Genomic DNA, 25,274 nt, shown 5'->3' on the forward strand with positions numbered 1-25,274 from the left:
CATTCCACGTAACCTAGAGGATTTTGTGGAATCTCACATCATAAGGGTGTGGATAAGCAAGAAGCTTCATATTGAGTGACTGGCTGTAATTACCCAAACAATAGGAGTTTTTCGTAATTTAATTTACCTGAGGGGGTCGTCGTAATTTACCCTTGTATATTGCCCAAGTTGGGTAAATTTAGAGAATTCCAAATACTGTAGGGGGGCATAAGCGCAAAATGATCTAATTTACAGCAAAACGACGTCGTATCGCAAGAAAACCCTAAACAAAAACCCTCTTCCCCCCACTCCACACTCTCTCTCTTTCTCTCACTCGTCTTTCAAACTTTACGAACCTCGGATCTAGCTCTGGCTTTTCGGTACGCTACTCTTCTCATCTTACTCGATTCATACTACGCAAGTATTTCCGTGTAAATCTCTCATTTTCGAAGTAATTTTTCATTTACTCATTTTCGATTCGGCTGCAGAGATCTGATTTCAGTGCGCAAGTATGTCGATAAAGGTGTTGAATCCGAACGCGGAGGTGCTGAACAAGTCTCACGCACTTCACATGAACATCAACGCTGCAAAGGGTCTCCAGGATGTGCTCAAAACTAATCTCGGCCCTAAGGGAACTATTAAAATGTAATTTCATTTCTTTTGATTTTTCACCTTATTCACTGTTCTTCTATTTATATGTTTATTATATATATATAATATTTTTTTTTTTAATTTGTGGATTTATGTTGGTAACCCTTGATTTTGGTACTGGTAGGCTTGTTGGTGGAGCTGGTGATATTAAACTCACAAAGGATGGGAACATACTTCTGAAAGAGATGGTGTGTTTCTCTTTCGTTTTTGCGCACTCTTTTTTTTTTTTGGGTACTTTTTATTTTCCTCCAAAATTGTTGCTTAGTGAAAATGGTTACTTCTGATTTATCTCTGGTTGATGTTTTGCTATTATCTTATTATTGCTGTTCTGAGTTTTGGCACTGGAAATGTATACATACAGCATATGGTATTGGGATTTGTTTGTTTAGCCAAAAAAAAAAAAGAATCGTAAATGTTTAGTGCATAGTGAGTGTTCCAAGATATTGGCAAAAATGGTTGTGATTTTTATGAAACCTGATTAGAGGATATATTTTATAGCATTAATATTATTTCTTGAACCTCTTAGTGATTGTACGTTATAGTATTTTCTTTTAGTAGTAAGGTTAGAGAGTTAGAAAAGACTTGGATAGTGCCAAAGAAATCTTTAGCTTTTTATGTACTCAAATTGATGCCTTGATTCAAAACAATGATGTAACTAGGACTCGTAAGTCACTCAAAAATAAACTGCAAGAGGAAATCTTTTTGCAGGAGGTGTATTTTGATTTGGTTCTGCCAATCTGTCTATCATTTAAATGATTGTTGAGTTTAGTTTTAATTGCTACTCAAACACAATTGTTTACCTTCAAATGTGACATTTCTCTCACAACACAATTTTTATGAACGATGACAGCAAATTCAAAGTCCAACAGCAATAATGATTGCTCGTACTGCTGTTGCTCAAGATGATACAAGTGGAGATGGTACTACTTCTACAGTCATTTTTATTGGTGAGCTCATGAAGCAATCGGAGCGTTACATAGATGAAGGTAAGCAAGCTATACTTTCCTTAAATGGTCCACGTTAGTGAAGTGTTGCATGGGGTGTTTATTCTGTAAAAAGCGGTACTGAATACCAATACCATTCAGTAAAATATCCACTCTTATATCCTATACCAAAAACCAACTGAAATGATTTCGATTTGGTTCGAAATTTCTTCGAATACTTCGGGGTTGGTCCTTCACATGAACGATGTCGACTACTAAACTCTTTCATTTGCATGCTAAATAAAATATCAGCAAATATTACATCTTACATAAGGCAGGTGATAAAGTTGTCTGATCATATTTACTAGTATCAGAAAATCTGTAGATCTTGCATAAATGGTGCTCAGATTCGAAGAATAATTGTAAATGCCATGTTATCTCTGTAGAGTAACTCCATTACAAGTAAGGGAAAACAGATTTTAGTCATCCCGTTATCGATGGATATGTTTTCCTTACAGTTTTTTTCTGGGCATTGCTCCTAAATTATGCTAGAAGATCACATTACCCTACCTCACAACTATATCCCAGTGTTTGTATAGATCAAGGAAATGAAAAAAATACTTTCTAATTTTTTTAAGGAAGTACAAAGAATTCTAAAGCGTGCGAGGCCGGTTTATAGTCTATGAGGGTGTTCTATTTGATTAGTTGCATTCCTCCTTTTTTATGGTTGTCTGTCTTTATGTGGGTGTGTGATGCTCATTTCTCCTGGTTATCAGTATCTTTCCAAGGAAAAAATTGGTTGTTTGACACTTGTATTACTATGTTTTGGCTTGTAGAAGTGTGATATGTCAAGATATGGTTTTTTTTTTAGATACCAAGATATGGTTGAAATAGCTGCAGTTACATGTGTCTTGAGTTTGGTAGCATTAAAACGTAATAATTCCTATTGCAGGAATGCATCCACGAGTTCTAGTAGATGGATTTGAAATAGCTAAAAGAGCAACACTCGTGTTTCTTGAAAAATTCAAGACCCTTGTAGTGATGGGAGATGAACCTGATAAAGAGATATTGAAGATGGTGGCAAGAACAACCTTAAGGACAAAGGTTTTTTCAGCCACTATATTTCTGAATTACATTACATAATTATATCATCTTAATTGTTTTCTTAAATGTTAAATTCATGTTTGTTCATATTCAGCTATACGAGGCACTGGCAGATCAACTAACTGAAATTGTTGTAAATGGTGTAAGTGCTTTCATTTAACATTAAATTTCTTCCACCTTTTATATGTATGAATTAGCTTAGTATAGATACAAATTCTTTTATCAGATGTAAATTGGTAATTACCTTTATTTCTAATCATCTTTCTTGGGATGCTCTAGGTGCTCTGCATCCGCAAGCCTGAGGAACCTATTGATCTTTTTATGGTTGAGATAATGCACATGCGCCACAAGTTTGATGTAGACACTCGTCTGGTACGTCAGCTTGATAACTTCTGTGTTGTTCTAGATTTTTCTATTTTTTTGTGAAATGGAGTCCTTATGTTTGCTTTCGCTTTTACTCACTTACTCATCAGTGGTCATCAAATGTTGCATTTAGTCCGATATGGGCATTTACTTTGAAAATTTACCTGCTTGATCATGTCTGTATTTGGCATCATTGTGCCTGATAATATGAGTTTATGCCTGTGGTTGATGTGTGTATTCTCATGTCTTGCTGCTGTTGTAGATTGAGGGTCTTGTTCTTGACCATGGTTCAAGGCATCCTGATATGAAACGTCGAGCAGAGAATTGTCACATCTTGACTTGTAACGTATCCCTAGAGTATGAAAAGAGGTAATGATTTTTGAATTTGTTCTACTATCTTGTGTTATATTGCTGTGGTTTCTTCGCTATCAAGAGTTGTAGGACTGACATTCTTTTGGACAGTGAAATAAATGCAGGATTTTTTTACTCAAGTGCCGAACAAAGAGAATCTATGGTTGCCGCAGAAAGACGATCTGTTGATGAAAGAATCCAGAAGATTATTGATTTGAAGGACAAGGTATAAGTCTGAGGGTGCAATTGACCATTTTAATGGGCATGCCATCATAAACGTGTTTTCTCATCGATAACGATCCTTGGTTTTATTTCCAGGTCTGTGCTGGTAATGAGGACAATTTCGTTATCATTAATCAGAAAGGAATTGATCCTCCATCACTGGATATTCTTGCTCGAGCAGGCGTAAGTTACTACTTTTTACTTTTAATCATATAGTTATTACTATAGACATCGTGTTCGTTGTCAGTCGTTAAGACTTCATCTAGTCAACGGAATTTATCTTAGACATCTCTTTCATTCCTTTCTGGTATTCTTTTAAGTATCAGTTCACCATAAATACGGTTATGCTGGTGGAAGTGACATGGTATGGGTCAGCTTTAATACAGTGGAAAAACTATCTGGTTGTAGTTACAATTTATTTTCTCCATTCTCACTATTTAGATAAATGAAACATGGTTTTATTAATAATCTTTTTTCCCAGATTCTGTGTTTTATCCGACTCTTAGATTTTTTATGTTATTTGGCATTGACGGATTTACGATTATGTGTTGTTTCATGATATTAGTATCTCACTTAAATTTTCTACTGTTGCACTTTGATTTTGGTGATAATTTTAGATAATTGCCCTTCGAAGGGCAAAGAGGAGAAACATGGAGAGATTGGTTTTGGCTTGTGGTGGAGAGGCAGTAAATTCTGTTGATGACCTAACCCCCGAGTGCCTTGGTTGGGCTGGATTGGTCTATGAGCATGTACTTGGAGAAGAGAAGTATACGTTTGTGGAGAATGTAAAGAATCCCCACTCGTGTACAATCCTTATTAAAGGTACTTTTAGTAGCTCATCTGACTGTCGTAAAATTTTCCATCTCCATACAATTATACCTGTTGGCTAGTGGTACTCTCTTGATTGTGTATTCTAATCTGGTGTTGGATGCTTGGTTCTGTTGATTGTGTTTGCACTAATGCAATCTTTGTGCAGGACCCAATGATCACACAATTGCTCAGATTAAGGATGCTATTCGTGATGGTTTGAGGGCAGTGAAAAATACTATTGAAGATGAATCTGTTGTACTGGTAAGTTACCACATTTATCGAGTTCCTTGTTCTTATATCATCTTTTTAGTTGTTTTAAATCAATATTTACTGTTGAAAAATGAGAACAACCAATGTCTGAAACCATGATATTGAAGATCTTTAAGGCCTCGTTTGGTTGCCAAGATAAGATTAAATAAATATAATGAAACCCAATTATATTTTTGGACCTTCAATGATCCAATAAAAAAACATGCCTGAAAGGCAAGATAAGCCATGATAACATAATATTTACGGGTCTACCCGGCAGGGAGTACCAAACATCAAACAAAGTCCTATTATTTAATTAATCATGGCTAATCTCCCCAACCAAACGAGGCCTTAAGGATACAACTATTGGCTTGATATTCTGTTTTTTTCTCTAAGCGAGTCGTTCTTGTGCATATAACAGGGTGCAGGGGCTTTTGAGGTGGCAGCCAGACAATACCTGGTTAATGAAGTGAAGAAAACAGTAAAAGGGGTATGTCATTGTGTTTATCTGCCTATGTGAATCTACAAATTTTTTTTTTCTCGGAACTTCTTAAATATGCAGTTATTTAAGAATAGGGGTATTATAAGCAGTTGGTAATTTTATTTGGTTTTGATTATGACGTTGGCAAACTTTGAATAGCGTGCTCAACTTGGTGTGGAAGCCTTTGCGGATGCACTGCTCGCGATTCCAAAGATCCTTGCTGAAAATTCAGGCCTCGACACTCAGGATGCCATTATCGAACTCACGGTAATCTAAATCTTTCATTTATATAAAAAAAATCATTCAATAGAATTTCATTATAATTAGCATGTCGTGTAAGATTAATTTGTTCTTTACAGGGAGAACACGACAAGGGAAATGTGGTTGGACTCAATATAAACACTGGCGAGCCTATTGACCCTCGAATGGAGGGTATATTCGACAACTACTCAGTCAAGCGTCAGATCATAAACTCGGGGTATGTCTAAAGTTCAATGCTTTTCACATTTGCTAATATATGCATAATTCTGCACTTGAATAATTGCTTATTTTAAAAAAAAGTCGAGGTGTTTACAAATAACATTTAAAAAAAAAAAAAAGTCAAACTTTACGCCGTGTTTGTAAAATCAAACTTCAAATTTCAATTTATTTTTGGGAATTATTTTGTGCTCGTTTGTTTAACCTCTTGTCATATTGCAGCCCTGTGATTGCGTCTCAGCTTCTACTTGTGGACGAAGTTATTCGTGCTGGTCGTAACATGAGGAAACCCACCTAGTTTCGTCAATCCTTCACTTTTGCACTTGCGCTCGTAGTTTTTATTTCGTGGTTTTCGAAAAAGAAAAAAACTGTAATTTTGGTGATTTGATTTTGCTTTGTTATTATTGCGCCCTGCAAATTTTGATTAAGGAAATATTCGGTAGTTAGAATTTGTGACTGAATATATATTCGATCTGTATTATCAATCTAGTTGTGTCTCGAATCCTGGCTCAGTTGTTTGATTCCAAATTTCAACAAATTTTTGCTTATCTATTTATGACTATTTCGAAATGAATTTTATTCGGTCATTTCATTGTTGAGTACTCTGTTGATTATTTGCTCCGATTTTTTTCGCTTTTTTTCATTATTGTATATAACTCGTGGCAATATTGTTTACTTTTGATGGAGAGATGTCGAAAATATTACAAAACGTAAATTAAAATAAATAAATAAAATCATATTTTCAGCATTTCAAGAATTGAAATTCCTTTATAGGTTTTAAACCAGAAAATATGTTTAAATTGTTATTTATTTTTTTCCATTTTACTCTCATAAAAAGACTTTAAAATTTGCATTAAGAAACACGAAACATTAGCAATTTAAAAATAAAATTTAAATGAAACTATTTTTATTTCTGAAAATATATATAGAAAAAAGTAAATATTCGCATGGATCTCATTCAGTCAAATACATTCGTCCCCACAGCCCATCATCATTCCCGTGAAACGAAATGAATGATGCCCTTTACTGCAAAATGACCAAAAGACCCTTTGACCAGTCAATGCCAGCGTGTCGCATCCAATGCCCGAAAATAGCATAACTCCGACTCAGCCCACCAGCTGTCGCTTAATCATTGGCCCGCCGCTCCTCTTCCCTAACCCCCGTACTATTTAAATTCCCCATCGTCGCTGCCTCTGCCCCATTTTTTTTCTGTCAAGGTGAATTCATTTTCGAAATCGAAGCCAAGATCCATTACTAGAGGTACTCTCCTTTTACTTTTTCATTGTTTTTTATTTATTTATTATTTTTAGTTTTAATTTTTGATCGATTTTTCTGGAGTTGGGGGCTAGGGTTAGGGTTAGATCTCTATACTTTGAGCTTTTGAATTTGGTTTTCTTTTTTCGTGTTTGGCTAGTTATTTGTAGAATTAGAATCGTAGATCTGGTGATTTTCAGTTGGATTTGAATGAAAAATGGATTGAAGTATTTGTGAAATCTGGAAAACATGCTATCTGTTATGATTTGTTTGAATTTTCTTGTGCATTGATGATTTAGTTGCAATTATATGCTGGAGAAATAGTACTTGAATTGGATTTTAATTACTTCAGTTCTAATTTCTTTATAGAAATGTTTGGAATCAAAAATTTCAAATGCCCTTTATATGTAAATTGGAAATTAGATTTTTTATTAGGAATGAATTGGAAATGTGTCGACTATTATAAGCTAAATTTGTGTTTATGGTGGGTTAATTTTGTAATAAATTAAGCAAAAAAAAAAAAAAGAAACTCTAAATCTAAGATTTTAACTGAATTTGGTGCAGGTCCAATACTTTTTAGCGAATAAAAAAACATGTCTCGTGAAGAAAATGTGTACATGGCCAAGCTGGCTGAGCAAGCAGAGCGGTACGAAGAGATGGTTGAGTTCATGGAGAAGGTTGCAAAGTCAGTCGACAGTGACGAACTGACCGTGGAGGAAAGGAATCTCCTTTCGGTGGCATACAAGAACGTGATTGGTGCTAGGAGAGCTTCTTGGAGAATCATCTCTTCAATCGAGCAGAAAGAAGAGAGCCGTGGGAACGAGGATCACGTCAAGATTATCAAGGAATATCGTGGCAAGATCGAGACGGAACTAAGCAAGATCTGTGATGGAATCTTGGGACTGCTCGAATCCCATTTGATTCCGTCGGCATCTTCTGCTGAATCGAAGGTGTTTTACTTGAAGATGAAGGGTGATTATCATAGGTATTTGGCTGAGTTCAAGACTGGTTCTGAAAGGAAGGAAGCTGCTGAGAGCACTTTGCTTGCTTATAAGTCTGCCCAGGTAAAAATAAATTCTCGTTTTTTCGACAATAGTTTTTATTTTATTTTTTTTATTTTCTAACTTTTTTTTGTTATAATGCAGGATATTGCTGTTGGTGAGTTGGCGCCTACTCATCCGATCAGGCTGGGGCTCGCTCTTAATTTCTCGGTTTTCTACTACGAGATATTGAACTCTCCGGATCGTGCTTGCACACTTGCGAAGCAGGTATTCTCTTAAGAATATTCCCGTATTGTTTGAAGCGTTGTGCTTGTATGTTTTACGTTTTCAATTGCTAATGTTTTTTTTTTTTTTTTTTTTTTTTGAAGGCATTTGATGAAGCTATTTCTGAGCTGGATACATTGGGCGAAGAGTCGTACAAAGACAGCACATTAATCATGCAGCTTCTACGAGACAACTTGACTCTCTGGACTTCTGATGCAGCGGTATTTCCTAACTTCTATTCCTATCCTTGAAATGAAATTCTAAAATAATTTGTATTTGTTGCATATTTAATCTCGTAGTTTTATTTTACTAGATGTGCTGAAATATGAAATATCCCTTTTCCGTTGCTCTCTTGAAATATATTATTTGCTCGTTTTTTTAACAACACATTAGCATGCCAATTCCTATTGGACCGAAACCGAAGTTAATTACTTAAAAATCGATTTCATTTTTAGGATGATGCTGGGGATGAGATCAAGGAAGCTTCGAAACGTGATTCTGGGGAGGGACAACAGTGACGAGTTTGTGCTGTTACGTTTTTATTCTGTACTTTTGTTTTTCTCTCTCTTTAGTATAGAAATCGTGCTGTGCTGTAGGGTGACGAGTAACGGTGGTTCTTACGTTTTGAAATGTTCCTTTTTTTCCTCATTTTAAGCGTGATAATCCTTGAGAAGTGAACGTGGATGGTTTTTTAGTTTTAACTAGTTATTTCTATTCGGCGATTTGATTTTTTTTAATTTTTTTTTTTAATTCTGATGATATCGTTTGATTACTGAGATCGATTTGCAGTTTGAGTAATGAACTAAATGGCTTGTTCAAGAATTTGAGAATTCTGATCCGTTGACATAGTAAATTAACTTCTTCTGTTACTGTATTAGAACACAAACTACATAACTAAAACTTGTTCAGAAAAAGAAAAAAAAACATGTTAAAAACGAGGCAATAAAAACATGTGTACCAGGTTGTTGATGATGATTCGAAAAGGCGATTCTTGAGAAACTTCTACTTGCCCGTGTTTCTTATGGTTTGTTTCCATGCATCTAAAATTCGAGTGTGTTTAGATCTTTGAGTGTTCGTTCTTACATTTGCAACGCCCAACCAAAAAAAAACTCATTAGAGGCGAGATAAGCCATGATTATATAATTTTGGTGGGCCGACCTGGCAATTTATTGGGATATCAAACATCAAATTAAATGCAACTATTTAGTTAATCATGTCTTATCTTGGCAACCAAAACAGAGACTGGCAATTTATTGGGATACCAAACATCAAATTAAATCCAACTATTTAGTTAATTATGTCTTATCTTGGCAACCAAAACAGAGACTTGGGCCCCGTTTGGTTGCCAAGATAAGCCATGATTAACTAAATAGTTGGACTTAATTTGATGTTTGGTATCATCAATAACTTGCCGGGTCGACCCGCCAAAATTATATAATCATGGCTTATCTTGCCTTATCTTGGCTTATCTTGCCTTTTAATGAATTTTTTTTGTTGCACCTTTCAAGCTCCAATAAAATAATTGGGTCTCATTAGATTATTTAATCTTATCTTGGCTAATCTTATCTTGCCAACCAAACGAGGCCTTGATGTATTATTTTGTGCAGTGCTTGCTACTAGTCAATTGTGGGTTTTAAAAATTGACCCATTTTAAGTGACAAATTAAAAGCAAACTCAACCATACATAGTAATTGTGCTTTAATCAAGCTCAAGATTGTAAATAAAAAATTCTATCAATGGATTAAAAAAAAAAAAATCAAACTCAAGACTTTTGTAAAAAAGAATATGACCCTAAGTGTACCCCCGAGCTTTTGTAAAATGACTTCTTAATTTGAAGTTTGAACCATTCCGCAATTTCTTCACACACACACATGGCTGGACATAGGTTGGTTTTATCGGTCAACCGAATCACTTTTGACCCACTTTTCTTGGCCGATAAGTGATAATTAACCGATTCATATAGTTTGGCCAGTAATTTCAACCGACTCATATATAAATGGGTCGATCGGTAGTTTTCAACTTAGTCAAATGTCGGCTAATCGAGTAATGTCGACCAACCGATAGGCTTTTTTTAACAATACAAACTTATTAAAAATATTCAATTATACTATAATCTTAATGTTAAAAAAGGGTAATATTTCTATTTTGTAATTCTTATTTCATATTCTTTATTATATGTTTACTTATCCTACAAGTTTAAAGTTACAATTCTTGCAACATAAGTTTTTCCAAAATGTAAATATCTTCGATTTTTTTATAAAAAAAAATAAAAATAAAAATAAATCTTATTGTTGTTAAAAAAAGGGTAAATTGTTAAATTACAAAAAAAGACCCTATTGTTTGGATAATTACAACCACCCCTCAACTATAAATCTTCTTACACGTCTACCCTTGCGGTTTCAAATTTAGTGGAATCTTCTAGATTATATGGAATATTCTCAATTTTGTACCCATTTTATCCCATTCGAGCTCCACATTTTGAAGCTAGATGATCAAAAGATGTATTTTTTGGCTTGTGTATATTGGATTGTGGTGCATCAGAAACTGTATTTTTGCACAAAACGAGTACAAACTAGAGAACATTCCACGGAATCTAGATGATTATGTTGAATTTCACACCATAACGATAGAGATGTAAAAAACATTCATAGTTGAGGGGTAAGTGTAATTATCCAAACATGAGGGATTTTTTCGAAATTTAATTTGATCATACCTCATGGGTGGTTATAATTTACCCTAAAAAAATCAATAAGTAGATGACTGATAATACCAACCAAATGACCTATTATATACCCGACAAAGTCGATTGTCAACATTTATCAGGCCCATAATAGTTGGACCGATAATGATTTTCAGTATTCGACAAAATCGGATAGTCTGATCAGGTAGGCAATTAGCCGATAATTGTCCGACCCAACTCATACACAACCCTATATATATACACACTTTAATAAAATATCAGATAATCCCTACAACATGAAAATACAAACATATATCTATATTTAACTAAAAATGAATGGTGTGGAATCTAAATCTACTACACTCGATCCGGATTGACAGTAGGGGGTTACTTAATTTGTGACACCACCTTTACTCTTAATCCTTATCCCTTTTACTTCGCCACCCCCATATATCGACACCTCTCTCTCTCTACACTCTCTCTCTCTCTCTCTATATATATATATATACACCCTGCAGTTTTGAGTCTTCGCATCTTATCCATTTATGAACGCTCACATTTTCTTCTCCACTGTATTTCTTTGCTATTTCCTCCTTCCCTATTCTTCCTGATCATCTTTCTTTCCAGTTTTAGGTCAACCTCTCTCTCTCTCTCTCTCTCTCTCTCTCTCTCTCTCGCTCTCTCTCTCTCTCTCTCTCTCTCTCTCTCTCTCTCTCTCTCTCTCTCTCTCTCTCTCTCTCCCTCTCTCTCTCTCTCACACACACACACACACACTATAAATATATACATACATATATATTTGCATGGCTCCTGGCTTTGATGGTGGCAGTAGGGCCACCGGAGGAAATGCTCCTTCCTACCCCGGAAAACTCACACCGTACGTTATCATAACCGTATTGGCCGGTGCCGCCGGTGGTTTGATCTTTGGTTTCGATCTCGGTATATCCGGTACGTGCTGCATGTAGTATCTATTATATATATACACATACACATTTTTGCATGTCTAGTTACGTGCATGCATGAATATGTTTTTCTTCAATTTTGTCTAGGTGGAGTGACTTCCATGGCTCCTTTCTTGCAAAAATTCTTCCCCGAGGTTTACGAGAAGGAGCACGCGGACACGTCGACCAACCAGTACTGCAAGTTCGACAGCCAGAAGCTGCAGCTCTTCACCTCCTCCCTCTACCTGGCGGCGCTCGTCGCCTCCTTCATTGCGGCCGCGGTGACGAAGAAATTCGGCCGCCGGATTTCAATGATGATCGCCGGATTCATCTTCTTGATCGGCGCCGCCCTCACCGGAGCAGCCGTCCACATCGCCATGCTCATCGGCGGCCGTCTTCTTCTCGGCGTTGGCGTTGGCTTCGCTAACCAGGTACGCACGCATGCGCATGCATGCGCGTAAGAAAATTACTGGAGATTTTAATATTAAATACTATTCGATAGGCATCAGATTAGTAAAACTGATCTTAAGCTTTCAGTTGAGATGGTCAGTCAACAGAATTCACAGAGATCTATTTACTTATTAACTGACACGATTTCTCGATTACATGCAGTCGGTGCCTCTGTATCTATCGGAGATGTCCCCATACAACTACCGTGGGAGGTTCAACGTTTGTTTCCAACTGATGGTCACGGTAGGGATACTGTGCGCCAACGTGATCAACTACTTCACCGCCAAGATAAGCGGCGGCTGGGGGTGGCGCGTGAGCTTGGGCCTAGCCGGAGTCCCCGCCCTAATAATCCTGATCGCTTCGTTCTGCCTCTCGGACACGCCCAACTCCATGATCCAAAGAGGGAAGGAGAGAGAAGCCAAAGCCCTCCTGAAGCGCATACGTGGCGTGGACGACGTGGACGCGGAATTCAACGACATGGTGGCGGCGAAGAACGAAGCTAACCTCGTAAAAAATCCCATGCAGAATCTCCTGAACAAAAGGTGCTACCGACCCCAATTAACAATGACGATCCTCATCCCCTTTTTTCAGCAGTTTACGGGAATCAACGTCATCACGTTCTACGCGCCTGTCCTTTTCAAGAGCCTCGGTTTTAAGGACGACGCCTCCTTAATGTCGGCCGTTATTACGGGAGTCGTCAACATGTTCGCCACCGGGGTATCGATCTACGGATGCGACCGGTGGGGGCGGAGGAGCCTTTTTCTCGAGGGCGGGGTCCAGATGTTCATCTTTCAGGTGATTATCGCCGCCCTTATAGGGTGGAAATTCGGAGTGTCGGGAAACGTCGCGAATATAGAGACGTGGTTCGCGGCTCTGGTGGTGGGGTGCATATGCGTGTACGTAGCGGGGTTCGCGTGGTCGTGGGGCCCGCTCGGCTGGCTCTACCCGAGCGAGATATTCCCACTCGAGATCCGGTCGGCCGCGCAGAGCGTCACGGTGGCGGTGAACATGGTGTTCACGTTCATCGTCGGGCAGTGCTTCCTCACCATGCTATGCGCGATGAAGTACGGCTTGTTCATCTTTTTCGCCTTCTTCGTGGCGGTGATGACCGTGTTCTGCTACTTCTTCATGCCGGAGACGAAGAATATTCCGATCGAGGAGATGACTCAGGTGTGGAGGAGTCATTGGTTCTGGAAGAGGTTTATGAACGACCCGAACGATCCGGTCAACATGGCCGTTGGTATGAGTCGACTCGACGATGAAGACGATCGAGTTTGATCGATATATATAACTTTTATATATAGCTAGAGAAGGTTTTTTTTTTTTGTAATGTTCTTGTTATTGGTAGTATTTTTAGGTTTGGAGCTAGGTTAGAAGTTGTTCATCTCTTGACCACCAACTATGGGATTAATTAGGCCCTAATTATGTAGTTAATTAGTTGGAGGGAATAATTATTTTGTTTATTGATCAAGTAGTAATAGGCTAATAGCATCTCATGTAGTAATGTTGTTTCATTTTAGTTGCTTTTGTTTTTGATCAATAACTTCGTTTTTCTTGTCCTTTGGATTTGCTATATAAATTGCAATTTAGTCATGTGTATTATCTTGATTATGAACATATATATAAGTGAAGATGTATGCAAGACAAATACAACACTTGGTTAAATATCTGATAAGAGCTTGTTTGACTAAATTTATTTTAAACAACCGATAAATTCTTGCAACTTATAAATTATTTTAATAGCTGATAAACTTTTATATCTTATTTTTAAAATTAACTAGCAATTCTCCCCGTGCGATGCAAGAGATTGCAAAAAGGAAGAAAAAATAAATATATGATCATTACATTGTTTTAAATAAACCCACATCTGTGTGTATAAGAGATAAATAAAGAGTAAAAAAAAAATACTATCCGTAATGATTAGAATTTTGCTAGCGAATTTGTTATGAAGGTCATAAATAGAGAGAAAAAAAAGCTCAAAAACATAAGATGAAAAAATACTAAGAATTAATATTAAAAAAACTACAAATATGCCGTTAGAGTGTTTTAGGTTGCCTTAGCGTTTCTTGCTTTTATGTATAAGATTTTGAAAGTGTTTATATATTGAGCTTATACTACAAGCATAAGTTGTATTAGCGACACCCCAATTGCGACAAATGCAAAAGTTGTCACTTAATGTGTTGTACACATTAAGTGACAATATTTTTTTTATTGTCACTAATAACTCTTTTTGTTGTCACTTAATCCTTATTTATTGTCACTATAGAACATTAGCGACACCCCGTTAGTGACAAGCATAGTCACAACACTTTTTACCTAACTATGTGAAAAATAGATGTTGTCACTCAAAAGATTATTTTTTTAAGTGTTATAAGTTATTTTTATTCATTATAAGATTTTAAATAAAAATATGGGGTGATTATACTTTTTAATTTTTAAAAGATCTTAAAACCTCTTGAGCAACTTATTTTTTGAAATTTAAATTCTTTCTTAAATTTTTATAAATTTTAAAAAATCATATAAGCTATTTTTAGCAGCTTATAAGTTTAACCGAACACCCTTTAAATAACCCCATTCCAATTTGAATTCCAATTCCAAACCCTAATCCCAATTCCCAAATTCCAAAGGGATATTCCCATTCCGAGGCCCACTTTTACGATAAAACAAACATGGCGCAAAGTATTTTCTCCAATTGCAAAAATGGCGAATTCAATGGCGGGAAAGAATTGGAAAAAACGAAGGTAAATTTTTCGGTTGCCGCTTCTTCTCCCCTTCTCAAAAAATTTAAACTCCCTCCGAAAAATTCATCCCTCAGACAAACAAATGGAGTATATTTTTGTCCGATCTAAGCCATATTCAAATTCGTCTTGAAAAAAATAGAAATTTCTCTCTCTCCTTGAAAAAAAATCACCCCCAATTGTTTGGAAGCTCCTGGCAGCAATGGCGGTTGACTCAGGCACTGTTTCGAATTTGAGCGTTGCTAGAAAGAAGGAGAGAGTGAAAACCCCTCTGAAGAAGAATGGAAGCCAGCCCGAGGAGAATGCTGTTCCTTCTTCTCCGGCGAAACGGAATAATTCCCCCCGAATCCGAATCGTCGGCGGCCGGATTTATGATTCCGTCAACGGAAAATCTTGTCATCAGGTGAGATTTTACGCGTTCAAGCGAAACCCTTGTTTCTGGTTTGATGTTTTCTTTGTGTGAATTTTGGGGAAAAATGAATCATACAGTGTACTCTTTTTTTATTTTATTTTATTTTATTTTATTTTTTATTTTTTTATTTTTATTTTTTTATATATAATTTAAATTTTGAGTTATCTAGTGGCCTGTTAGTGTGGGTGAAAATCGGACGAATGAGATCAAATTAGCACTTCCGAAAAAATTCCGATATCCAATATCTGTTTTTTTTTTTTAAAAAAAATTGTTTGGGGAATCGGAATATTTGGAATTTGGAATAAATTGTTTTTGTTCCAATCGGATTGAAACTGGCGCAAAAAAATCATTTCCGATTTCGAAGTCTATTCTCATATGTTAGCTACACTGGTTAATTTATATGTTCCTTTGTTGTTAGATATGCTGCATGCAGGTAACTGATATTGGATTTTTAGTGAAGCACAAATGAATTGGATGTTTTTTTTGGTAATCTATTGAAAAGTTTGAATAATTATGTCTTAGCACTCGGACAAGTAGGAAAAGTATGACGTATACGTGTCTGAAGTGTGAAGTTAAACTATAAACTAAATTGTGAAGTAACTCGAAAAGTGTTGATTCATTCCTTGTCATATTGTTCTTGCGTTTATGTTGTAGACTTGATTATTGCATATCAAGATGAAAGATCAATTTGAACAGCAACCGATTTTTAGCCTAATTAGATTCAAAGTTCTTAATTATTTCCCATTGATCGTTACAAAATTTGGTGATTGGGCCACCAAGTTATAAATGAAAAAAAAATCCGAAAAGAGATAAGGAGAAATGACTTAGTTTCATTCAGCAAATTCATGTTTGATTATAAGTTCTTACTATTCCTTCCTAAATTGGTTCACTTTTTCTCACAATTAAACTCGATATTTTGCAGTGTCGCCAAAAAACCAGGGATTTTGTGGCAGCGTGCAAGAATCAGAGGAATAACAAGCCATGCGCCATCATGTATTGTCACAAGTGCCTCTTGAACAGGTTACTTGTGCTGATTTTGTTATACAATAGTTATATTTCTTTTAATAATCTAATTGTTGTTTGAGTGATTGTATATACTTACCGAATCGATTCTTCCCCAAGTCAGGTATGGAGAGGAAGCAATGGAAGTAGATGTTGTAGAAGAATGGAGTTGTCCGAAGTGCAGAGGCATTTGTAACTGCAGCATTTGCATGTGAGTCTTTCAACTTATTTTTTAGTGCCTTTATTTTTTCTTTTTTTTTTTTCCTTTCTTCTTTTCAGACTTGCTAAAATGATAATTCTGCGAATCTGCATTAATTAGGAAGAAAAGAGGTCATCAGCCCACTGGCATGCTTATCACTACAGCAAAGGCAACCGGGTTTTCATCTGTTTCGGAGATGCTGATTAAAGGAGCTGAACATTTGAATAATGAAAAAGTTATTACAGACAAGAATGCTTCGCCGAAAAAGGTAGCCTTCTCAAGCAACTTCCTCAAGTTTGTCGTTCTATAAGTTATTTTGGTAAATTGGTTTGTCTTATTATGTATGCTCTGGTTTTCTGAATTTAGCAGGAAGTTGTCCCTTCGCCCAGAAAACGGGGGAAGGAAAACTCTATTGATGAAAAAGTAGATTTAAACGTGCCAAATCATGTTAACAAGAAGTTGAAGAAAGTCAAGGAGAAGAAGGTGCACAAGGGCAAATTAGACAATAACACCTCTCCGAAGACAATTAGTCAAACCCCTGATAAAAGAAAACTGAAGCATGAAGAAACTGGTTCACTAGTCCCCGAGAAGAAGCCGAAAAAATCCAAGGATGATGTAAAAGATGATGTCAGCAAATTAGCAAGGAGAACGAGTCCTAGAAAGTCGAATGTTTCCAATAAAATGCCCAACCAAGGGACCAAAAAAGTCGATATCGAAGTTGATCCAAATGAAAATAAGAAGGATATCGTCGTTCTTACCAAAGACGATTTTGTACAAGCCTTAGAAAACGGTAACAGAAAACAGGACAAAAGAACTCCGACAAATGATAATGCAGATATTCAAGCCGAGATTCCATTGCCTATGGGAATAGAGTTGGACAAGGTGGCCGGCGTTGATGTAAAAACTGAAGACATAGGCAACGCCGTGCAGTTTTTAGAGTTCTGTTCTGTTTTTGGGAAGGCGAGTAATTTTCTTTATAATTTAACCGCAAATTAATATGATGGTATCCGTCTCGATAAACAAATAAATTAATTTACTATTTGCAGATCCTCGATGTGAAAAAGGGGCAACCAGAGCTTGTTCTTAAAGACTTGTTGCACGGGCGAACTGGGCGCAGAGGAAAATTTTCTCTGACTGTACAATTTCATATCCACCTCCTATTGATTTTAATGGAAGAACAAGGAGAAGAGTACGACACTCTTTTCAGTAAATCGATAAGTGAATTTTCTCGTTTACTAGAAAAATTTGATGATTTTTTTTTTTCGTTTGCAGAAGTACAACACTAAGTCCATCGAATGGAAAAAGCTCGTGGTTTCGTGCTTTTAAGGAATGCTTGTCTGAATCTAAAAGTGTTCTTAAGGCACAGGGACTAGACTCTTTGGATACGGCAGCTGATTACGAGAGTCTAGACGCTTCGGAAAAGCTTAGGCTTTTAAACATTCTGTGTGACGAAATTCTTGAAACTGAGTATGTATCTTTACTCATTTTTACGCATAATAGTTTTTGAAAGTTCAATAGGTTCATTGTGTTTTTTATCATTGCACAGAAAGGTGAGGAATTGGATGGACGACCAAAACACCGAACTTGCTGAAAAGATTAAGGAAGCTAAACGAGAAGTTCTTGCCGCAAAAGACAAGGTAAAGAACAAAATTAAATAATTTCCTTTACGGAACAAAATTTGGATTTATTTATTTATTTTTTGCATATTTTTTTTTTAAATTTGAAATTTCCGTATTCATGCAGGAGAAGAGTTTGAAGCAGAAAATGAAAGATGATATCACCAAGGCAATGATCTCTGGGCATGGCCCTCTTACAATTTCCGAGCATGAAGCCATTATCTCCCGTATTAAACGTGAGGCAGCTCAAGCACATACCGAGATGCTCGAGTCACAGGGCATCTTTCTCAAAAGTAAATACTCATCCTATGCTCAAATTCATCATATTTTTTCTTCTTAATTACGAAAAGATTAAGTAACCCTACTTTTATTTATTTTTCATGCTGTAGTACAATTAACATAAAACTAAACCAATTGATGGTTGGTTCAGGGTTTAGGGTTTAGGGTTTAGGGCTAAGAAGCTCAACTCGTTTAATATAATCAACTTGAAATGGATCGAAGCTTGAAATGTTGATAACTTGTATATACTATAATAATCTTTCTCGTATTTAATTGTTTGATTTTTCTATGTTTGGCACTTATTTGTAGGTAATCGAACTTCAGACGCCACAAGAATAGAGCCTATCTTCGTGGGGCATGGTGGTCACGTATACTGGAAATTAAACGGTTCTTGCAAAACTGACGTACTTCATCAACGTAAGCTAATCTATCTGGCATGTTTCGGTTTTTGCATTCTTTTTTACTAGCTATTTTATCGAAGTAACATTTTTTTGTTTTCAACTCAGTAATAGATACTGGAAAAGAAGATGCTCCTAAACTAGGTGAGAAATGGTTTGCTCTCGATACCGAAGGAAAAGAAGCCATCGAGAAGCGCATTTGTTCATTGAGGTAAACACTTTCCGATGAGATTTCGATTCTGCAGAATGTTCGAGTACGTTGGTTAGACTGAAGTCAAAGTCAACTGTATATTTACCACTTCTTACTCGAGTCTGGTAATTATTTTCTTGCAGGGTGAAATAGGCTGACGTTTCGAGGCTGCTAGATAATTCAACTCCGATTAACGACGAATTTGTGCAATATTTTGTTGTGTACACCCTGTGACCATCTCTCTTTTGATTATGGTTTATAGCTGTGAAATGAACTAATATACAGTTTCAAGATTTGTATGTACATTTGATCCACATATTGGATTTAATCCTATCTTTTTTTTTTGCTCACTTCTCTCTCCTTTAGCTCTATAGTTGGATCAAAATATTTGGTCCATTGAAAAAAAATAAAAAAATTTAACATATATTCAATATTCCTTTTTTTGGTTAAATTACAACCAACCCCCTAAAGTAAGTCCAAATTACAAAAAACCCCTCTTGATTGGCTAATTGCAACCACCCATTTAACTATGTATTGTCTTACACTTTTACCCTTACGGACGGTGTCAAATTTACTTACTAAATGAGAGTTTTTTTTTGTAAGAAAGTACATAGTTGAGGGGGTTGGTTTTAATTACCCATACAAGATGGGTTTTTTCGTAATTTTTTTTTAATTTTTTATTTGTAATGAAGGAATCTGCAGTCAATTGTATTTGTACACTGAGTAAACCTACACTCTGGTATAATAACTTGCAAACCATACGAAAGACGTAAAAGTTTTTTCGTAATTTGGCGTAACCTCAGGGCGACGGCCCTAATTTGCACTCCTTTTTTCTTTGGGTAAATTACAACCACCCCTGAGGTATGGTCAAATTACAAAACCCCCCTCTTGTTTGGATAATTACAACCACCCCCTCAACTCATCAAATTTAGTGGAATCTTCGAGATTATATAGAATATTATCACTTTTGTACTCGCTTTATCTTATTCGAACTCTACATTTTGAAGCAAGATGATCTTAATATGTGTTTTTCGGCTTGTATATATCAGATTGTGGTGCATCAGAAACTGTATTTTCACACAAAACGAGTACAAACTAGAGCACATTTCAGAGAATCTAGATGATTATGTTGAATTTGACACCATAAGGGTGGAGGTGTAAGAAAAAATCATAGTTGAGGGGTAGATGTAATTATCCAAACAAGAGGGGTTTTTTTGTAAATTGACCATACCTCAGGGGGTGTTTGTAATTTACCCTTTTTTTTAATGGTTTCTTTTCCAATGAAGTTCTCCATTCAGGACAAGATTTAGTCCTGTTTCATTCATGACAACTGCAGGTGAGTATCTGTACTAGATAGGTATCAATAGATTTTTCTGTTTGATTCTTTTTTTTTTTTTTTTAATTTTTTTTTTTAAATCATGTTAAAAAAGAAAGGTGAAAAAAGACTAGTGAGCTGTGTCAGCAGCAGCTTCCACCAAAGAAAATGAGAAGAAACAAATTGAAAGAGGAGTACAATGATAATTGATCAACAGTGAAAATACAAAGGAAAGACAAAACTCAGTTGCACTATACCATTATTTATTTTTTGGCTGTTTGTAAATTCATGATTGCTCTTTTCTTTCTTTCCCACATGTTCTGTGATTCACAATGCATATATGACTTTGACATCACTATGTAAGATGAAGGTTGTTTTGCATTACTAGTAAGTAAATGTTTTTACTGCACTCTTTTTTTTACCTTTACTTTCACTCATATCTCATCATTGCATCTTTCTCTCTCTCTCGAAAGCTACCAATATTGTTAGTGACAGACTTCGAGAGAGGTCGGTGAGATTTTGTAGGACCTTAAACGCTATCAGTTGTTCTGAAACAAGTTAATGTTGGATAAGGCGCAAAACTCCAGTCTTATAGTGCATTCAGCATGCGCAAGCGCCCACGACATTCGATTGTGGACCTCCCGCCAAACTCAGGCTAACAAAATCTACCGTGAAAAGAAAAATATTTTAATGAGTAAAGATGCCATTTTGATGAGTTTGGGTAGATTTTTAAGTAGGGTAAATTGCGACCACCTCCTGAGGTAATGTTTCATTACGAAAAAACCTCTGATGTGTAGTCAATTACAACCATCCCTCAACTATGAATCTTTTTACTAGTTTATCTTTGCGGTGTCAAATATAGTGGAATCTTATTATTATGTGTAATAGTCTCCGAATTTGTACTCGTTTTACCCTATTCGAGCTCCAAAATTTGAAATACGGTGATTATAAGATGTGTCTCTTGGCTTGTAAATATCATATTGTGGTGCATCAGAAACTGAATTTTCCTCAAAATGAGTACAAACTAGAGAACATTCCACGCAATCTAGAAAATTATGTTGAATTTAACACCACAAGAATGGTCATGTAAGAAAATTCATAGTTGATGGGTGATTGTAATTACCTAAACAAGAGGAGTTTTTTTTTCTCGTAATTTGACTCTCAGGGGTAGCCGTAATTCATCCAAAATAAAATAAAAGAGGGTAAATTACAACCAACCCTCCAAGGTATGGTCAAATTACGAAAATTCCCCTCCAGATTGGATAATTACATCTACCCCTCAACTATGAATCTTCTTACATCTCCACCTTTATGGTGTCAAATTCAACATAATCATCTCAATTTCGTGGAATGTTCTCTAGTTTGTATTCGTTTTGTGCATAAATACAGTTTCTGATGCACCACAATCTGATATATATAAGCCAAAAAACACATCTTATGATCTTGCTTTAAAATGTGGAGCTCGAATGAGATAAAATGGGTACAAAATTGAGAATATTTCATATAATCTAAAATATTCCACCATATTTGAAACCGCAAGGATGGATGTATAAGAAGATTTATAGTTGATGGTGGTTATAATTAAGGGGTTTTTGGGTAATTTGATAATACCTTTATCCAATAAAAGAAACTATAGTCACTTCACCTGAGGTTAAAATACTAGATCCATTGTAGGGTAGAGAGAGAGAAAGAGAGTTAGATAAAGTTTATTAGCTACATACATAAATTGAGAAATACAGAATCTTTCCATTTTGTGACAACAAACTTCATTCTTCTTAGCAAATCATTAATTAAATACAAAAAAATAATAAACTAAGTGCTGTTTAATTACTTTTTATTTTTTTTGCTTGTCTCTGTGCTTTACACAACTTCTCAGTGATAGGCACCCCATTCCACCCTGGCACCTCTCCCTCCACGTCATCACCTTCTTTCTCTCTCCTCCTCCACCACCATCTTTCTTCTCTCTTGTTTCTTCCACTTGTACCTGCACGTTTTATTTTTTTTAATCAGATTTTTTCACACATTCAAGAATCATTAATGCCACATAGATTTGATATGATTGATTATGTGTAACCAAAAATTAAATATAATAAATAAAAAGTAAATGAATAGCCCAAAAAAAAAAAGTTGGGACCTTTTTAAGTCATGAACAAGTAATTAAAAAGTAGGACAAATTACGGCCGCCCCCTCTGATCTATGGTTAAATTACAAATTTTTTTCTTCATGTTTGGGCAATTACAACCAACCCCCTCAACTAAGTATCGTCTTACGAAACACCCCCTCTTTTAGTAGTTAAATTTAACACCGTAAAAGTAGACGTGTAAGACAATACGTAATTGAGGAGATGGTTGCAATTACCCAAACAGAAGGGTGTTTTTTGTAATTTGAGCTCAGACGATGGCCGTAATTTGCCTTAAAAAGTATTTAAAACTTAGATTCTGACAATTATTTGTTAGGGATATTTAAAAGTTAACCAAATTTTTTTTCTGGGGTTGGGGCTAATCTTCAGAAAATCTAACTAGAAGAAATCCAGCTAAGAGATTGGTCCAGAAAAGAGGTACTTTTTGGCATTGTATAGAGGAAAATATATACCAAATTAAATAAATAAGAATCTATAATTTTTGCACCAATAAGAAGAGCTTTCAAGATTATTGTGACAAGATAAAAACTGTGACCACATAAAGCACACAACATGTGTTAGGCACATGGTTAAATGGGATCAAATATGAGTCCCCCCCCCCACTCAGTGGGGGCAGAGTTTCATGATACCTCACTATTAGGGGGGCAAAAAGTAATATCTAAATTCTTTTTACAAAAATTATAATAAATAAGATTTTGCGTATAAAATTCGATCGAAAAAATGAGCGTAGTAAAATATTTATACGATTTTTCGATTAATTCATCTCGACGTTTTTTATTGATCTTGAAAGCAAACACTTCAATAACTTAATAGCTATATATATATATATATATATATATATATATATATATATATATATATATATATATATATATATATATATATATATATATATATATATATATCCTTGATCTAATCTCCTGCTGCCTTGTTAGAACTGATGATATGTTAGTTTATTTAATGTTACTCAAGTTAAAGTCATTCACTTAGGACCACTTATCCTTAATGCTGGTTTTATTGGGACCAAGAAAGTGATGGACTATGATTTTTTCTTTAAATTAATTATGTAATTTATTAAATGGGATAAGGAAACAGCAATTTAGTAATTTACCTCTGTGTTTGCAGATTTCAATTTTCCAATGTGATCTCCATTTTCTTGATCACTAATTACTAGCTTTCTTGATTTTTCTTCAATACCAGGACTTAGAATTGTCGAACTAAGATACACCGGCGTGCTTTGAGTTCCCACGTCCCGTGTCGCACTCGTTTTCTTCTCTGCGAAAAATAGAATGAAATCGAGCGATGCAATGATTACACGTCAAAATATCGACTCAATATGTATTATGAAATAAATAAAAATGGAGTCTTTGAGACCTTTGGAAGTGACTTCGGCTTCGTTTTCGCGCTCGGTGAGTACGGCTGAGGTGACGGGATTATTTATCATGTGATGAGAAGGATAGATGAGCGGCGCGGACATAGTAATCCTGCTCCGGAATGATCTTTGGCTAAGTGTTTTGGCCGATAAACACTCGAGCGGAACTTCTCCCGATAGCGGATTCGATATGTATTTCTCCGCATCGTTCCATTTCGAGTTGAGTGTTAATCCGTCTTGCGGTGATAAGTAATCCCATGTATACACTGTTTTCGCCTGTAACGCTGCACACGCATAAAAAAAAGGTAACTTTTTTTAGTACAAAAAGATCCATTCTTGAAAATAAAAATCCAATCATTTTCTTTTGCACTACAAAAAAGATCCATTCTTGAAAATAAAAATCCAATCTTTTTTATTTTATTTTAGTTACCTTTGAGGGCAGTGGTGAATGAATATGTAGAAGGGTCAATTTCCTCTGCAAAAAAAAATGATATAAGCTTTATGAAAGAGCAAATGTATGTATAATGTATGTATATATATCTATATATATATACAATTGGGGTGTGTAAGTATTACCTTTAAGTGTATAGCCAGGAGAAGAAGCAGTGCTGGAAATAATGGTCATATTATTTGATCTGAAAGACTTTGTATTATCTTCCTCTCTGAAACTCCTCAAATTAGAAGACGAAAATCGCCTCGAATTTCCAGGATTTTCACGGCCGATTCGGGCCTTGATGGCCCACTCTTTCAAGCTGAAATCGAGCTCGTTTTCCAGATGCCTTCGCGAAGAACCGAGAGAAGATTGCTTCTCCATTGTGTTTGTCATAATAATAATAATTATTCAGGTGGAAATTAAAATCAATCTACTTGTCTATATATATAGATGAAGACACTATTTAATTTGCTGGCAATTATGTTGCTACATAATTTGATTTATTTATTTATTTATTATTTATTATTTATTTTTGAATGAGAATTGGCAGGAAAAATAAATAAAAAGATTCCTGAGAGCAATTCAGACATGTACATATATATATTTCCATTGATGACTTTTTTTCTGCTAACATATATTTGGAAACTGGGCCATAGTGATATTGGCATGTACTGATGGGAGGGAATAAGCTAAATTTTGCATTCACATATTTTAAAAAAATAATTAAAAATTAAAATCAAAATAAAACTAAATAAAAAAGAAAAGTTAGGTGCAATCATTAGAAAAGAAAATAAGAGGTTTTTTTTGGCAATATGTTAAACGGTATCTATGATGTAATATTGGGTAATGTTGTTTTGTATTGGGTTCTTGTGTATGGGGCTATTAATCAATAATTGTGTTCTAACTTTACATGCCAATGAACTTTATAGTATTAGACTTAAACTCAACTCGTATATTATTTTGTGTATAAGATGGAGATT

The 25,274-nt window shown here is 35.5% G+C and overlaps 5 protein-coding genes across 6 annotated transcripts; 4 read left to right on the top strand and 1 right to left on the bottom strand.

Annotated features, from left to right (window-relative positions):
- The first annotated feature begins 223 nt into the window (after positions 1-223).
- LOC105961293 (T-complex protein 1 subunit zeta 1) lies at positions 224-6,112 on the top strand. The gene is made up of 16 exons (XM_012985529.2): positions 224-359; positions 468-624; positions 755-818; positions 1,481-1,616; positions 2,506-2,657; positions 2,752-2,799; positions 2,937-3,029; positions 3,283-3,389; positions 3,483-3,597; positions 3,690-3,776; positions 4,211-4,415; positions 4,570-4,664; positions 5,074-5,142; positions 5,293-5,400; positions 5,493-5,611; positions 5,833-6,112. Exons 2-16 carry the CDS (start codon positions 491-493, stop codon positions 5,906-5,908), a joined length of 1,608 nt encoding a protein of 535 aa, XP_012840983.1. The 5' UTR covers positions 224-359; positions 468-490; the 3' UTR covers positions 5,909-6,112.
- A 454-nt stretch (positions 6,113-6,566) lies between these two features.
- LOC105961292 (14-3-3 protein 4) lies at positions 6,567-8,847 on the top strand. The gene is made up of 5 exons (XM_012985528.2): positions 6,567-6,870; positions 7,429-7,928; positions 8,010-8,132; positions 8,234-8,350; positions 8,585-8,847. Exons 2-5 carry the CDS (start codon positions 7,458-7,460, stop codon positions 8,645-8,647), a joined length of 774 nt encoding a protein of 257 aa, XP_012840982.2. The 5' UTR covers positions 6,567-6,870; positions 7,429-7,457; the 3' UTR covers positions 8,648-8,847.
- Positions 8,848-11,519: 2,672 nt separating this feature from the next.
- LOC105977002 (sugar transport protein 1) lies at positions 11,520-13,758 on the top strand. Its single transcript, XM_013002265.2, has 3 exons — positions 11,520-11,757; positions 11,859-12,181; positions 12,363-13,758. The coding sequence occupies exons 1-3, from the start codon at positions 11,613-11,615 to the stop codon at positions 13,476-13,478; spliced, it is 1,584 nt and encodes a 527-aa protein (XP_012857719.2). The 5' UTR covers positions 11,520-11,612; the 3' UTR covers positions 13,479-13,758.
- Positions 13,759-14,773: 1,015 nt separating this feature from the next.
- Positions 14,774-19,384, top strand: LOC105977003 (Zinc-finger domain of monoamine-oxidase A repressor R1 protein). Of its 2 annotated transcripts, none has more exons than XM_088826753.1 (12): positions 14,774-15,341; positions 16,273-16,370; positions 16,477-16,563; positions 16,672-16,819; positions 16,921-17,511; positions 17,598-17,740; positions 17,824-18,018; positions 18,098-18,188; positions 18,295-18,460; positions 18,756-18,863; positions 18,953-19,055; positions 19,178-19,384. In XM_088826753.1, exons 1-12 carry the CDS (start codon positions 15,141-15,143, stop codon positions 19,185-19,187), a joined length of 1,941 nt encoding a protein of 646 aa, XP_088682879.1. In that variant the 5' UTR covers positions 14,774-15,140; the 3' UTR covers positions 19,188-19,384. The 2 variants fall into 2 exon arrangements, with proteins under 2 accessions (XP_088682879.1, XP_088682878.1); XM_088826752.1 differs by having other exon boundaries at positions 14,843-15,341; positions 16,918-17,511.
- A 2,660-nt stretch (positions 19,385-22,044) lies between these two features.
- On the bottom strand, positions 22,045-24,957 carry LOC105977004 (uncharacterized). Its single transcript, XM_013002267.2, has 5 exons — positions 24,438-24,957; positions 24,292-24,336; positions 23,864-24,145; positions 23,601-23,764; positions 22,045-22,333 (listed from the first exon to the last, which is right to left on the bottom strand). Exons 1-5 carry the CDS (start codon positions 24,685-24,687, stop codon positions 22,184-22,186), a joined length of 891 nt encoding a protein of 296 aa, XP_012857721.2. The 5' UTR covers positions 24,688-24,957; the 3' UTR covers positions 22,045-22,183.
- Between the last annotated feature and the right edge of the window lie 317 nt (positions 24,958-25,274).

This window comes from Erythranthe guttata, chromosome 12 (assembly GCF_056151865.1).
Source record: "Erythranthe guttata isolate IM_541 chromosome 12, IM_541, whole genome shotgun sequence".
Taxonomy (NCBI): domain Eukaryota; kingdom Viridiplantae; phylum Streptophyta; class Magnoliopsida; order Lamiales; family Phrymaceae; genus Erythranthe; species Erythranthe guttata.